The 16,544-nt window shown below is 38.4% G+C and overlaps 1 protein-coding gene across 1 annotated transcript in view; it reads right to left on the minus strand.

The window, feature by feature from the left end:
* B3GLCT (beta 3-glucosyltransferase) overlaps positions 1-16,014 on the minus strand; it is a 56,400-nt gene extending 40,386 nt beyond the window's left edge. Inside the window, exons 1-4 of the mRNA XM_032680513.1 lie at positions 15,817-16,014; positions 8,167-8,228; positions 5,751-5,790; positions 2,750-2,859 (exon numbers count right to left, since the gene is read on the minus strand). Of these exons, the coding sequence (XP_032536404.1) occupies positions 2,750-2,859; positions 5,751-5,790; positions 8,167-8,228; positions 15,817-15,907 (303 nt within the window). The 5' untranslated portion in view covers positions 15,908-16,014. The remainder of the gene's footprint in view (positions 1-2,749; positions 2,860-5,750; positions 5,791-8,166; positions 8,229-15,816) is intronic.
* Positions 16,015-16,544: the final 530 nt, after the last annotated feature.

The following is a 16,544-nucleotide window of genomic DNA, read 5'->3' on the forward strand; positions in this document are numbered from 1 at the left end:
GTATTAAGAAAGTTTAATGATGATATATTTTAACTAAAGCAAGTGTTTACTCATGCAACAGAGGTTTCCTATGTACAGTTCCATACTCTTGACTGTACTTGCTTCTTTTAAACTGATGTTAATAATCACTACAGTAACAGTCCTCAAACTCACAAACAAGCAACATTCCCCTTTATATGCAGATATTTTAATGTGTGAAACATCATTTCTATGTGATGGTACAACACATGGAACTTTGCTCAAAACAAAGTAACCCTAACAGTAAAAATACTGTAAACTATCGTTACAACACTCCTATGAAAGAGAACTCATATTTCACATCATCTGTTACTAATATGGAAGTATGTGATACTCATTTTCAGTTTCCAATACTCCATGGTACCAGTCTTAAAATCTTATTCTTACATTCCTGGATTGTTGTTTCTGTTTGGTTGGTGGTTTTTTTTTTTTAACTCCATAACTAACAGCTCTACTTGCTATAGTTCTTCTGGTTAATATAGATAGGAATCCATTTAATCTCTAGACTTTTCAGAAAAAATTGGCTAAGGATGTTCAACATAAGAACCCTCAAGGACCCAAAGCAAAAAGAAACCCCCTACTCTACTAGACCAATTTTCATAGATAAACACACAGACTTTTGTCTTCTCAAACAGCACTAATTCCATCTAAGGAGTTTTGGTTAATATTCAATAAGTCATTATGGAAAATGTTTTTAAGCATGAACAAAATACTGACATATACTGACAGATTAGTTTCCCATTAAAAAAATGTTTGAAGAATACAGTAAATAAATGGATGAATAACTTGTAATGATTAATGTACAGTAAACAGCATTGTCAATGACAATCCACTTTGAAGCAAGGCACATGTCACAAATCTAGCAGTTGGCTTCTGCTTCTCATTTTAGAACAGCAGAAAATAACAACTATAGAAACCTTACGGACTAAACATCTATCATTTGGTCCTGTGACAACAGGTGAGTGAACCTGATGATTGAGTTGATTCAGTCCTTTGATTCTATACAGCAGCTGTTTTTGAAGGTGCAAAGATTTAACTTTCTTTGCCTGAAACTAGTAAATGAAAAATGTGAACTTCAAAAGTTGATATGCAGGATTGCAGAGATCATCTGGCCCTTCTGCATAATTAGTATTATTGGGTCACGCCTCACAGTGACATTATGAGTTGACCAAAACAGTCAACACATACCAAGTACCTGCTCGCTATGCTCCTTTTTTTTCCCTATACACTGATGGCTTTACCCTTTTCCTAGATTTCAGACGTGACATTTTTGGTGTGATATATTCCCACCACTGCTTCTCTCAAGACACTACGACTGCATTTTAACACTTACCTGTTAATATTGGAAAAGCATCACCATTTCAGCATTCCCATAAAGGAATCTCCTTAATTAGGCAATAAATTTTTTAAAAAGCCAGGTCAGTTTCAGGTACAACTCTGATCACAAATAGATTTTATCTCTCTCCCATAAAACATGCCTATATTCCTGCCTCACTGAAACTATCTGTACTTCCACTTATTGATCTTTTCATTACTCATATTCTGCAACATAAATTACAGCACACAACTAAAATCCTTGGTTTTAACAACTGACACCATAATCCCCTCAGCATACATTGTATCTGAACACTTGTCTCAATTCCGAAGAGGACCCCAAACCAGCAGAACTCTGCAGAACAAAGGCTGTTCACATGACTGATTTCATTAAGGGATTAAAAACTGCATTTAGAATGGATTTAATTACAACAGGTTTGATAAGGTTGGATAAATGACGCCTAAAACATCCAGCAATCTGATTTAGGTACTCCAAGACTAAGATACAAAAGACAATTTAAATCACACTTCTTTTTCCTTTACAACAAAGAATGTGGAAATGAAAAATAGGTCAAACAACCTCACAACAAGCTATTTCACATCAGGGGATGTATGCAAACGGTAATTTTTTTTATTTTTATTACAAACAAAAAAAATAAAGCATTGTTTAAGTACATTGAACTTTCTATGTAAGTTTCTTAAAAACCTCTTCTCTCTAGGCTAAAGCTCTACAAATAAAATTTCAAATTAGAGTGTTAAGTACAACGTGCAGCTCCTAGGCCAGTGTGACCCACCAGCAGGTGAAGCACAGTATGCTCAGTCTGCAGTTGAGTGGCAGAGGAACAAGGAATAGTTAGGGAAGGTACTGCATGATGGAGGGACATGGGCAAGAGAGGTCTGCAAGAGTACTGCAGTAGGAAATAGGGAATCCTGTGTTAGGATTTTAATGTCCACACACATTTGTCACAACTGTGCAATGAAATACTGACAAAATCTACATTACAGCACCTTCATTGGCTCTAATAAAATATTCACCTAAAATTATTCTAACTAATACTTAAATTATGTTTTTCACTTCATAAAAACTGCATCCTTTTTTTCTAAATTTCTTAAACACTCTACAGTGGTATTAGAAAACTGTATTCTTTAAAGTCTTTTTTATCACTTTTGCATCAAATGCCCTCCAAACAAAATCAGCTGTTACACAAAAAGGTTGATAGTTGAAATTAAAAATATTTAGGGATAAATCACAGCCTATAATCAGTACATACCCACTGAAATAGTTTTCTTGTAAGCACACAGAAGACAATTAACAAAAGGAATAAAATGGTTTTCAAAAAGGCACACCAAACCCCAGTATTTTTGGTAAAATGCAGTAACAGCAATACAAGGTGTACTTTATATTATCTCAACATACCTTTCCAAGATCTGCAGCCTGTTTTAAAATATCTCTTTTTAGATCTTCTGCTCTCTTGGAATGAAAAGAATTACTTTGACTCTGGATGACAAATACAATTTCTTTTAATTCTGTAAACCAGAAAATAAGAAGATTTAAAGACAAAAGAAGTTATTTTCTGTTTTGCTCCAAAGCTAGTGAGAACCCAGATGTGTGGGGGAATCTATTACACAGCAAGTTGCTTCTTCAGCTATAAAAACATTTCATGAAATAGTAAAAAGACATAATTTAACACACACAAAAATCCAAAACTGTCCTTTTCAGGATTAACTTATAAAAAGCACGGCATGAGTCCAAGATGTGCAGCAGATCTTACATGCCCACAATGAACAGCAGCCACACTCACAAAGTTTGTTTTTCTCCAATACACCGGTACTCCTTATTACTATAGCTAAATGGTGTTAGTCATAGACCAGCATCTCCCCTCACTAGGCAATGCATGAACATGTAACAGAAAAGATGTTTCTCCAAAAAAGAACTTAAACCCCTACCCGGACACAAACATGAGATGGAGAGGCACACATATGAGAACAGTGAGGTAATACTCTTATCTAATAGGACAGCACTAATATCTCACATGTGTCTTCACAGTGTTTAAAGGTGTTGTAGTTAAGAACTATAAATACGAGAGAAGTGTGATAAATTTACTGATATATTTAAAAGAAAATAATGAAGTAGATTTGCAAACATTTATGGATTTTAAAAAAAGTGCTTATTAAAAAATGCAAGTAGGTGACAAACTAGGTAGCCAAATTTTCTTGATGACAGTAGATAGAACAGTCCCTCAACACTTAGAAAACTAAGATATGACCTCATTCAGAAGCAGAACACAGCAGAGGACAACAAAGGATGAGAAGATGAAGGAAAGTGGACAGAAGCCCTTTCTAGAATTCTTAACAAGTTTGATCTATGCTGTATAACTCACTCAATACCATAACTAAGTATCAATCAACGTCTAAGATGTGAATCACATGATACTGCAGTTACTGTTTGTTTGGCCAGAAAAAGTTGAACTTTACAGATACTATGTAGAAAGTATTCACAAGAGGTAACTCAGAACATAACAACTTGAGACAGTACCAAAAGGAAAGAAATTAATATCCCATGGGATCTGTACAGAATGTCAAAAAATGTGGAGCAGGAACAAAGTTCACACCAAAAAAAATTATATGCTAACTTGGTAAATAGAGTAGGATGAATGCAGAACAAAAGAACAAAGGTGAAGAAAAAACCATCAAAATAAGGAAAGAAATAGTCACAAGGAAAAAGAATAAAACTGAACACATGAAGAAGGATCACAATAAAACCCAGTGCACTACCGCAAACATCTTCGCTAAGATTATGAGAAAACTGCAATGCCCAAGACCTGAGGATCATTTACATTGCTTTGGTCCTCTGAACAATTACTTTTTAATTTAAACCTATGACAGCTCAAACCTATAGTTAAATGCTTTTCTACTTTTCCCTTATTGTTATTTTCCCTTAATTTATTAGCTTACTCACCAAGCCAGACTCTAACATTATCAAATTGTCTGAGGCTTCTGGTGATATATTGCAGAGATGGCATAAGCACTGGTTTAGATATCAGTTTTAATTTCACATTTTTCCTACACAGCGTAGGAATGAACAGTGTTCATGCTCTGAACCACCAAATAAACTGCTTAAAAAACCCATGCATAATAAAACCTTCTGAATGGCAACTATTTGCTGTCTAGTAAGATCTTCGCTAGATTTCCTGTGCAAAAATTAAAATCACTGCAAAAATCGAAACTACACTTCATTGATGTTAATGACACTCAAAGGGCTAAATCTACATGCACAACACCAAAAACATCCCCAGAGAAAAAAAGCAAACACCACATTTCTTTATGTAATTACTGTTTTAGTATCAGTATGTTTACAGATATGGAAGTATCTGAATTATGCTCAGTTTCATTTACAGTACATTTAACAACAGCTGTGATAATCCACAATAGAATACTTTCTAGGAGTAAGCTAACACCTACTTTGATATTACTGCTTTAATCCAATGGAAATAGTTTCCTCTGTTATAGGGAGTTTAAAATAGTTGATAAAAAGACATATTCAGTCTATTAAAATGTCAACAGAAAATAGGTATAAACATTTAAATTGTTTCTCAAGTTGAGAAACAGTCTACCAATCAAAACAAAGAATGGAGTCTTTTCAAAGATTAGTATCTATCTCAAAAGTGCTAAATCTTCCTGGTATTCAGTTTTAATGTCAGAATGAACTCAAAACTACTCAGAAACTACAACAAGAGAGACATAATTAAGCTGGTTCCCTTCAGAACAAGAAGAGCCAAGTCCTGAGGGTTTAGCAGAATGAGAAGTCCAAGGTTACAGTGCAGCGAATGCAAGTCCTTATCTCAGGTTTGTTAACTATTTGCCAGAAGGACACCACACTTGTCTTCAGAAAAGGTAGAACCCTGCAGAATTTTTATTCTCATTATTTATCACACATGTCCATCAGCAAAAAAATTATTTTACCATTATTTTACCTTATAACATTTGACATGCTTCTTAAATACTTACTTCTAAATATTACAAAGTTATTATGATTTGTTACAAGAAATTTATGATAACCTGAGTTATTACAAGTACCTAGCAGAACGGTAAAACCCAGTTTCATATTAAATTGTTACAAGAACAGCTACTAGTTATCATAAAATTTTATTTTAAAATACAGTGTACTATAAAAAGCAATTCATGAGTTTCATAGTGGAAGTGCACACGTTCAGAAAAGACTTAACTATAAGAACTGCAAGTGCAGTCAAAGATTCAGAAGTTTCTCTTTGATGAGACTACATGAGCCAAAGGGAAAAAAAAAGGTATTTATGAATCAGCAATGAACTAATAATGCTGTTGAGCATTTAGGCACTGTTCAGAGAGTCACTTTACAAAGCATAACTGTATTTTGTTTATACTAAAAAGGCAGTACTTACCTCTGCTTATTTTACTGATTGTTCTACTTTCTTCAGGCTTCTAGAAGAAAGGAGGAAAAAAACCCAAGTAAGAATACACACAAAGCCTCAAATATTTCTATAGAAAAAACACTGGGAGTCAAAGTATTCATCGGATTATAAATGTAAACATAGAGGTTTTGACTCAAAACCTAATAAGAAAAAAAAAAAAAGTTTTTCAGCATCAAGAACTGCAACAGATATCCTACGTGCTTGCATATTATTACTCAGAAAATACAGTAAGAGAATAAAAAAAAAGTTTTTGCATAACTCAATTTATACCAGAGCTCTTTAAATTAATACTAACAATAAATATTTTTTTAATTTATTATGTATCTCCTGAGCACTAAGTTTGGAATATGGAACTCTACAATGCAAACACACCTGTTCAGTGCGTTAAAAAAAACCCAACACACTCTTATTCATTTCATCCACTATCAAGCTTCTATGGAAACACAATTCTTAAAGGAAGACTCAGAAGCAACTTATATCAAGACAAATAAATAAAAAGGTTGCTGTACCTAAAATGACTTCACTGAAATTTACTCAGGTATCACATAAGTTTGTGATAGTTGGAATTTTACCACAGTGCTGAGGAAGAGACAACAGTGACACTGCATTTGCATTGTTAACCAGGAAACCAAGACACACACATAAAAAAATCTTGGGAACATATTCCATTGCTTCTAAATAACAGAGGTTGGATGGAACTGTGTTGCTTAAGAGAGACAGGACTGGAGAAACAGTTCTGCAATTCCTACAAAAATTGCAGGAAGGAAAACAGAGCCTTCATTTAATGCACAACTTCTCCCTGGTGACAGCACCCCAGTGCTTTGGTTTCTCCAAATATAAAATAAAAATCATCTTTACTAATTGCATAAGAATGTTGTAGGATTTACCTCGGTTCAAGTGCTTTAAGACTTTCAGTCAGAAATGCCATACAAGACAATTTCTATTTATAGATACTTAGCCCCCTCCCTTTTTTTTTAATATCAGATCTATGTAATTCTTTTAGCTCTACTTGCATCAGATGATCTCTCCTTTGTACAGGTCTGACTTTTGCACTGAAATGCATAAGCTCTAACTTCCTTGGTAGCCATCTGTAAAACCTTTTTAAGAATGACTGCATTGCATCCGTTTTTATTATCCTTTTTTGCTGACTGGGTCAATAAATTTTAAAAAATTTCTTATAAGACTAAGCTATTTTGGTGACTCTACACAGCACTGTTATTATATCACACAGTAAGTTAAATTCTAAGCTAACCTATATCAGAAACAACATAGATTAATTTTCTGTGCAAACAAAAAAACTGTGTGCCCTGTGGTACACAGTGGAAAGACAAGCCATATTTTACAATTACTTTTATTAAAACACAACACAAAACAATTATTGCCTGTTACATTCCTGTTAATGTTACTATAAAAAAAAAAAAAAAAAGAAAAGGAGGGAAAAAAAAGATATTTTGGCCTGAAGAATTCTAGGAGGCACCTCTGACTTCAGGGAAAGTTTTGAACCTCTAAAATAGCAGAAAAGCCTTCATAAATTATATCCTATATAAGAATGATAGCATAAACAGCTGGATTGAGATAGTAATGAAATTTAAGAAAGAGCAATTTATAAGTAATGACAACAGAATGAGATTACCAAGTCTTATAGATATACTGCAGCAGATCAGCAATTTGCAATAGGGATCTTTTTAATTTATGAAAATTACTGTAGATATAGCAACCATCATCAAAACCACAAATTATTTAGAAACGCATACCTCTGACTATACTTCTATTGCATCTGATGTGAGATCACTGATCTAAATGCCAATTATAGATTCTAACTCCATTCATTCCAGCACTTTTATTTTCTTCCCTTACATTTCTTTTATACACACACAAATATCTGTTACAAATATAGACAATAACAAAATGGCTGAGAGGTCTGTTAAAGGACATACATGCATACATATCTAACACCCATTATGCTATTTTAAGCTTGGGATAGCTCTGACCATCAGTTCTTCTAATCTGTTAATTTGAAATTTCATATGCAGGTTTTACTTGAGCCGTGACTTGAGTAGTAATATGTAATAATGCTAATTTAGCAGAGAGGCAGCCATTTCCCTCTCAAGGTATTTTATATATATATATATATATATATATAACAAAACCAAAAAGAAAGGAAAACCTGTCTCTGAAACAATAAAGATTACATGCTCAAAAACTTTTCTCAAAAGGAACAACACCAACAACTTATCTCTTATACACCACACTGAACAGAAAGACATGATACAAGTACCACTAATGTCAGTGATCAAAATAATCAATGTCACAGATATTAGGCTTTCTGCTCTGGTCTCTCTTAGCTTATTTTATAATGTCTGGTTTAGCAATTAAAATTTGTTACCTGCAGCACTGACAGTTCAGTCTCATCTTCTGCACCTTCAGGAACTACACTTACAGCAAAAGCTGAAAGAAAAAGCAGACTTTTTTCATATTATAGGAGCTCTCTTTCACAACTGACAAAGTTCTGTAAAAAAAAAACAAAACAAAACCATGCCAACATTTAGGTATATTTTTCACACTGAATGATACCATATTAGTAATAATCTTTGTGAACATGAGACAGTCTGCTGTCATGGAATTTATACATTTGCTGCCTGAGAATTCCCATACTATTGCTGAAAAAAAATCACTTTTTGATGTGAAGCCAATTCATCTTGCCTTCAAGGCAAATAAATCCCTTTAGAAAAAAAATCTGTTCAATCCAGTAGTTCACTTGGTAAAAGCATAATGTGCTACCACACGGGAGACCGGCAGTCCACTCTGTCTTTAGGTAAAGTTTGGATTACCAAAGCTTCACATGTAGCCACAGAAACTGTCAGCAGCTGACAGAAATTTCTATCAAACGTGAAGATGGTTATCATAGGCTTTGAATGCCATCTTTGAACAACAGTCAAACTTGTTAATGTATGAGGCCCAAATAAATGTTTACAAAAAGAATAGAGAACCCACAGAGGTAATCTGCACAGACCTGACATTATCTTAAACCCTTTATAGTGACACCACCCTATGCATACACTTCTAGTTTGTATTAGAAAAAGAATCGTAAAAAGGATTCTGGTGCTAGGGGTTTTTTTATTGTTGATGTAGTCAATCAATTTGTCTCAGCTTGCTCATTTGTAAAAGTAGTACCATTTAACATAAGAAAGCCCTGCTAAAATCCTTTGTAAGAAATTTTTTTCTTAAATGTACTAAAGAGACACAAATGAAAGAAAACTGTTATAATTTGGAAGGAATTCAAGACACTGTTTATCATGGTCAGATGGAAGGTTTTCTTAAAAACTGGGATGGAAAGTAGATCCAAGTGGATTGTTTAAAGCAAATTTAAATTATTTATTGCTTGAAATTGATTTCAAAGTGAATTGCTAACTGCTGTCATTCCTTTGACACATTAGAAACCTAGAATATAGCAAAGCAAGACAACATTGTCCAAAGTCTGTGGTGCTCCATCTCCCATTACCTACATCCCTATGCTCCTTTAGTGGAGATCAAATTTCATCAAGTGTCTAGGAGTTGAAGTTCACAAGGACATCTCTGGTCATGATTAACTTGACTCTCAAATCACAGCACTACATCCAGACATCCCAAAAATCATTCTAACACAGTAGAACTCATACTGATCATGGACACATTTCCATACGGCCTTTAGCCAGGAAGAATAAAACAAGAGTATGAGTGTACACCAAAGTTGTCCTCAAGTAAATGTTATACACTTCCAGTGTGACAGTAGACTGAAAAATGTCTCAATCTGCCTATTATATCCCTTGTTGACAGTATATTCTGATCATTTTTGTCTTTCTCTCCCAACATAACAGTACTTAGAAATTCAGACAAGGAATCCTTTCCCCTGAACAAACCAGATCCACATCTTCTACTTTATACAATCCTAATTACAAGAGCAACAAAAAACACACTCATTCTGGGAAATGTATTAATTATGTAGTATTAACCTGAAAAAGTATCACCTCATAAATTCGGCTTATTCACAAAACTGACTACAAGCATAAATTTCATCACTTCCAGCTTTTAATACGCACCTGAGGAATGACATTTGAAACCTGAAACAACTGTGATTGACAAGAGATGATGTGTCTGTCACTGTAGCAGATTCAATAACCCATGCCACACTGCTTCTAAGCTTTATAAAATACTACTGCACATGAAACAAATCAAACAATAATCAGATCACCTGGGGAAAAAAAAAACAACCAACCTATTTCACACTTTGAGAATACAGATAAAGCTCTTCAGGGAAATACTTACACAACCTAGTTCATCTTGGTATGAAGTATGCAGAATTGTTGAGGTTGAAAATCCCTAACGGTCACCTAGTTCAACCTCCCAAAGCTGGATCCTCAGGACCTTGTCTAGTCAGGTTTTGAGTGTTTCCTAGGACAGAGACTCCATAAAGTCTCTGAGCAAACTCTTCAAGAAAAACAAAAAAAAAAGCATTTATGCTCAAATGGAATTTCCTGTATTTCAGTTTGTGCAAAGTACCTCACGTCCTGTTAAGCACCAGAGTCTGCTCCCCATCAGGTATTTAAAAGTGTTGGTATGATCCTCCCTGAACTTCTTGTCTCCAGGCTAAACAGCCCCACCTCCTTCAGCCTCTCCTCATCTGTCAGGTGTTCCAATCAATTAATAATCTTCATGACCCTTTGCTGGACTCACTCCAGTGCATCCATCTCTCTCTTGTACTGGAGAGCCCAGACCTGGACACAGCACCCCAGATGTATCTCACCAGTGCTGAGCAGACAGGAAGGATCACCTTCCTTGTCCTGCTGCCAACGCTTTCTCTAGTGTAGCCCAGGGTGCTGCTGGCCATCTTTGCCACAGCAGCACACTGCTAGTTCATGATCAGTTTTGTGCAAACCAGGACTCTCAGGTCCTTCTCTGCAAAGCTGTTTTCCAGACAACATGCCCCCAGTGTGCAGTGGTGCATGGGGTGCCTCCTTGTCAGAGGCAGGACTTCGTATTTCCCTGCACTAAAATCAGTTTCTTGAGCTACACCACCTTTCTAGGGACTGGGATAACACCAGCCCACTTAGAGTTTCCCCAGATTCTCTTCCCTGCCCTCCTTGAAGACAGGGCTGATATTTTCTTTCTTCTAGTCTTGAGCAATCTCCCCCAGTCACCATGACCTTTCAAAGATTATCAAAAGTAGCCTGCACTGAGATCATCAAACTCTAACAGCATTTGTGTGTGCCTCCCATCAAGTCCTGTGGACTTCTGTATGTCCTGTTTGTTTGAACATTCCCTAAACTGGTCCTCCTCCAGTGAAAGTAAGTAACTCTTTCTTGCCCCAGACCTTCCCATGAGTTTCAGGGGCCTAGGATTGCTGAAGATGGGTCTTCATAGTATGGATCAAGGCAAAGAAGGTTTCGAGTTCCTCACCCACTTCCCTGTCCTTCTTTTAACCAAGTCCCTCCCCCACTGAGAAGCAGGGCCACATTTTCCCTAGTCTCCCTTTTGCTGATACACCTGTAGAAGCCCGTTATCTTGCCTTTCACAAGTAGAATCCCTCACTAGATTCAGCTCCAGGTGGGCTCTGGCTTTCATAACGACATACCTGCACTCTTAGACAGTGACTCTGTATTTCCACCTCTTGAGTGCCTCCTTTTTATGACTGAGTTTTGCCAGGACCTTTTTGTTCATGCACGTGGGCCTCCTGCCATCTTCACTTGCCTTCCTGCATGTGGGGATGGATCATTCTCAAGCTTGTAGGAGATGAACGCTGAAAATTAACCAGCTCTCTTTGACCACCTCCCATATCAATTCATCTTTATTTTTGAGGACAACAGCTGAAAATGACTTTTGTTGCAGCTGCCCTGACACACAATGCAACTTCGACATTCAGACATATAATTTATTCAACAACCAATACCTGTAATGAATGCTAAAATCTCCCTCTACACTATTATTCTTATTCCCTGTGATTGCAGAACTGCAGCGTCCACTTCTTTTCCAACAAATAAACACCTTAAAATTACTTGATATCCTTTACATTAAATATATCAGGAAGATTTTTTCCAGCTAATACATTTTAATAAGAACTGTACAGACTATTTTTAAACTACTGAAGAACCATTCAAAAAACAGACTAGTAGACCCCTGAAGACACCACAAAAAAAGCTTCAAGAGTCTTCACCCCATAATCAAGCTTTTCACTCACACAAATTGTATAAATTTATCTTAGCAACACTCTACTACCTTATTAGCAAATCTGTTATGCACATATATTTGATACAAATAAAGCAGTCTTCAGGAGCAAACTGGGGCCAAGACTGTTCTGGCTAAGCAACCCAATCTCTCAGCCTGGAAATAAATATCCTCTCCTAAGGATTTACTGGGAAAAGAGTGGCAGAAGAAGAACATGGTATATTTAGCTGGCCTACAACATATCGACAAAAGGACCACAGCGTAGGCAGAAAATACAGTGCCTGTGCACAAGTGGACATCTCCAAAGTTAATTCATCCACCTGCAATTCAATCCCAGGAGGTTTCTGAAAAAGGTGTGGCCAGGAGTGGACCACCGGCAGAAAAATTCTACGTACACATGGAGCTTGTGACCAGGTCAGTTGTACAACACAGGTAGAAACCATAAACTCTCTGTAGCAAGGATATCTTTTTGTTGTGTGCAAAGTACACAGGCACAAAGAAGGATGACCTCTCTCTAGGAGCTATCAGATGCTACCATAACAGAACAGTAACTTTTCACATGCAAACATCATTATTAATTTGGACAACTGCAACATACTTCTCTCAGCATAACTCCCTAAAATACAGATCAATCTCTAGAGCTAGAGGTACCTTTGCTAAATCCAGAATTTCCTCTAATCCCTTTGCATTTTCTGATACAATGCAAGCATACCTCAGGTGGACCGCTGCCTTGCCGCAGAGCACAGAGAAAATATAACAAAAGAAGAAGAAACTTATTAGTTGGTAAAAGTTCAAGCTGTGTAGGGACCACAGTAACCAAAAGGCCTAGGTGATTAACTGCACAATTTCTCATAAACAAGCAGGAAAAAAACCACAGGCAAGCCAGCAAGGTGCCATCTTAAATCCAACCCATAATGTTGTATTTGTCACTTCAATATTTAATGTATTGTGTATTCTGAATTTTGTTAATACACTTCGTGCATTAAAATCATGTCCTTTGGCATAAGCAGATCATGCCAATTGCTAGTCCTCTCCTACTTTTGCTAGATGTCCGAGAACTGAGGATAAGAAAAGGAAAGAAATTTTAGAAAGACTTTAAAGCTCTTTATTATCATCAATCTTATTTTTATTTCTTTTGAGAACAGGACTAAAACATTTTTGGATCCACTCAAAACCTGGAAATGTAATCTGAAAATGTAATGGAAGCAGCTTCAATTACTAATTATTTTTGTCAAGTGTGCCATTATTTCCATTAAAATTTTGAAGAGAAGACTTGCTTATAACACTAGAAAGTAAAACTCAATCCTTTATTTTCATTGTGCAGTAGCTGAACCACAGGAATATGTGCCAACAAACCATAAGAAAAATGAATGTAAATACTGCAGTATTAAAATACACTGTATGAATATATATAATGATATAATACCACATTTTAAACATAGAAGCAATCCTTTCTTCAGTACTACCCTTTCAAAGCATAAACAACTTCCAAACATTTGCAATTATATGTCCTTGAAGTGCAAAGGATGGTAAAAACTGAGGAGTTAACTCTTTTTCTTTCACAGACAAATCCATCTGAGACAGAAAGGCAATACCTCTTGTTATCTTACTCTTTTACAGTCTGATTTTACAGATTGACCCCAAAGTCATTCCAGCCACCTCACTGGACTCTGGGTCACTTTAAATGAGCTACAAGAAACTTACAATTCTATGACAATGTATGACAAAACCATGACTGATAATAACCACTTCAAATAACGAAGCCAGTGATTACATTGCACATAGTAGACAAAACATTTAAAATAGAATTTCTTTATACTTCTAATAATAATTTAATGAAAGGTCTATTTTTGTCTTGTTTGGGGGTTGGTTGTGTTTCTTCCCCCTCCCAAGTTTTCAAAGAACATAAGATTCTATGGATTGACGTGATTCCAGAGAAAATCTGCACTGATGCTGTCAGTCAAAGAGATGGGATGTTCCATGATGAGACAGCCTGTGAGCACTAGCAAGCAATATAAATTAGTTTCATGTATTTACATGCAAGTTTTTATAATACTTCTTCATTGTTGCTACTCTATCAGCATCAAAGACACTGGTCTAGCCAGATAAGAATGATTACAGATTTATCAACACAAAATGGGAAGAGAGAAGGGTGAAAGAGGAAGAAGAAGGGGTGATGCAAGCAAATTTACAGCATCTGAAGCTTTTCATAAAACAAAAGCAACTAATTACATTTCCTTACACATATGGGAAGGGGGCACCTAAACCACTGAAACGTCTAAATGAGTGCTGTGTACACCAGTATCTTTATAAAAGGCAAGCAAAGAAAAACAATAGAAGAAAAAGCATCATCATTATTCCCTTCTGATTGTCTAGAAGTTAGACCATACAAAATCATCTGAATACATTTTCCCATTCTGTAAGCTGCCACCTGCAAGCTGCAATTTATGAAATTACTTAACTACCTACAGACAAGATGTTTGCTTCTGTGAAAGGCAATCCAAATTATTTGGTTTCCAAGAACAAAGCTGATTGTTTCGCAAACTTACTATCCAGGCCGTCTCAAAAGCATGGGTTATTTAGGAAAGATGGACTCTTTAATGTAAAAGGATACTCTAAAAAAAAAAAGAAAACCATGATACTGCAATAAGCTTCTGGTGAGCAAATTCCACACAAGCATTAATCAAGACCTATTAAATAAGAACACTTGTGTTTCCATTTCTGCCTTCTAGTTGCATGTGAGTATGTACAATAAATACACATACACACAGAGGACAAACTGAAGCTGCTATTCTCTGACTGTTATTACAATCTGTTCGAGGTTATCAAGTGCTACAGTACCTTGCTGAAGCACTAGAGCAAAACTACTCATCCCGGAAAGAATGAAATGCAGCTTTAGGAAGAGCTGTAGAGTATGAGGATTCCTCCAAAAACCAAGTTGTGTCAGTGAAAGGAAAAGTGTTTTACAAAAGAAAAACCAAAATATCAGTTTTACTTTGCTGAAAATGGGATTTATTAGTACCAGGTTTCCCCTGCATGATTTTGGTGCACAAGACATAGCGGGAGAGGAGAAACAAATCCAAAGGCTTACAAGAAACTGACAAGTCTACGCTGACAGAGATGGAAACATTCACGAACCAAACGAATGAGAAACAAAACAGATATAAACATTTATTTCCGTCTCTTACACTCGTAGCAGCAGCTCCCAACTCCAGGAGCCTGCAGCAACCCAACCGCAACCCATACTAGTATTCCTTCTCCTTTAATCTTCTCCCACCTCACTAGACACATTACAAACGTCTCTAGAACACCGCAGCATTTTGCCTTCCTCTCGGCTGGCATTTTAACCGGGCTGTTTTACCTTCCCATCTGCCCCCAGCAAAGCCCCCCTGTCAGCGCGGCGCTGCTCCAACACGAGCACAACTCCGCGCTGGGTTCACCCGGCTGCTCCACGAAGATGTTCCCGACCTGAGAGCCGGTTCCCCGGTGCGGGCTGCCCCTGCCCGCACCGCCCCATGCCCCGCACACCGCCCCGAGGGCGGGAGGCGCTCCCAGCGGTTCCCCTGGAGCTGGGGCCGCGCGGGAACCCCGCGCTGCCCGGCCGCACTCCAGCCAGGCTTCCTAACAAACTTCGGGGGAAGGGACACCTTCGCTCTCCCGCCCGCTTCCCCCCGCGGGGCGGGACGGAGCGGGGAGGCAGCGGCTTCAGCGCCCCTCCAGGCTCTCCAGCGCTCCGTGCCCTCCTCCCGCTCATCACCTCCGCGGAGGGGCCGAGCGTCCCGGCTCTCCTCCCTTCACCTCGCCATGGCGTCCCGGCCCGGCCCCCGCCACTCACCCCGGGTGCGGAGCGGTGGGAGAAGGAAGAAGAGGTGGGCGCAGGCAGCGAAGAGGAGCCAGAGGCTGCAGCAGCCCGGCTCCCGAGACATCCTGGCGGGAGCCGATGAGCCGCGGGGCACGGAGCGCCCGCCTGCCCGCCTCTGCTGCAGGAGCGCCGGCGAGCGGCCTCTGGCTGGTGGCGGTGCTGCCGCCGCCGCCAGCCCGCCCTCCTCCTCCTTCTTCTCCTCCCTTTCCCTTCCCTCCTCCCCCTCCTTCCTCCCTGGCAGGACCGGCCGCTAGCGCCGGCAGGAGCGGGAGGCGGAGCGGGGGCCGCGGCGCCCTCTGGCGGGCGACAGCGGCACAGGCGGCGCCCTGCGGCCCCGCGCTGCCGGCCCTCGGCTCTGCCGCGCGCCGGCCCTCAGCTCCCCGGGACACCCGGCGCTCCTAGGGCTAGGGATTAAATATCTAGCCCAATTAATAATAATAAATAATTAAATAATCCCAGGGAGCACAGCTCCTCTTAGTCATTAACTCTCCTTAACCACCCATTGGAATGGGCTGCCCAGGGAGGTGGTGGAGTCGCTGTCTCTGGAGGTGTTTGAGGAAAGACTGGATGTGGCACTTAGTGCCATGGTCTTGTTGACGTGGTGGTGTTCGGTCATAGGTTGGACTCGATGATCTCAGAGGCCTTTTCCAGCCTGAATTGATTCGGTGATTCTGTGAAATGTTACCCAACGCTCTTGACAG

The sequence above is a fragment of the Chiroxiphia lanceolata genome, chromosome 2, assembly GCF_009829145.1.
Source record: "Chiroxiphia lanceolata isolate bChiLan1 chromosome 2, bChiLan1.pri, whole genome shotgun sequence".
Classification (NCBI taxonomy): Eukaryota; Metazoa; Chordata; class Aves; order Passeriformes; family Pipridae; genus Chiroxiphia; species Chiroxiphia lanceolata.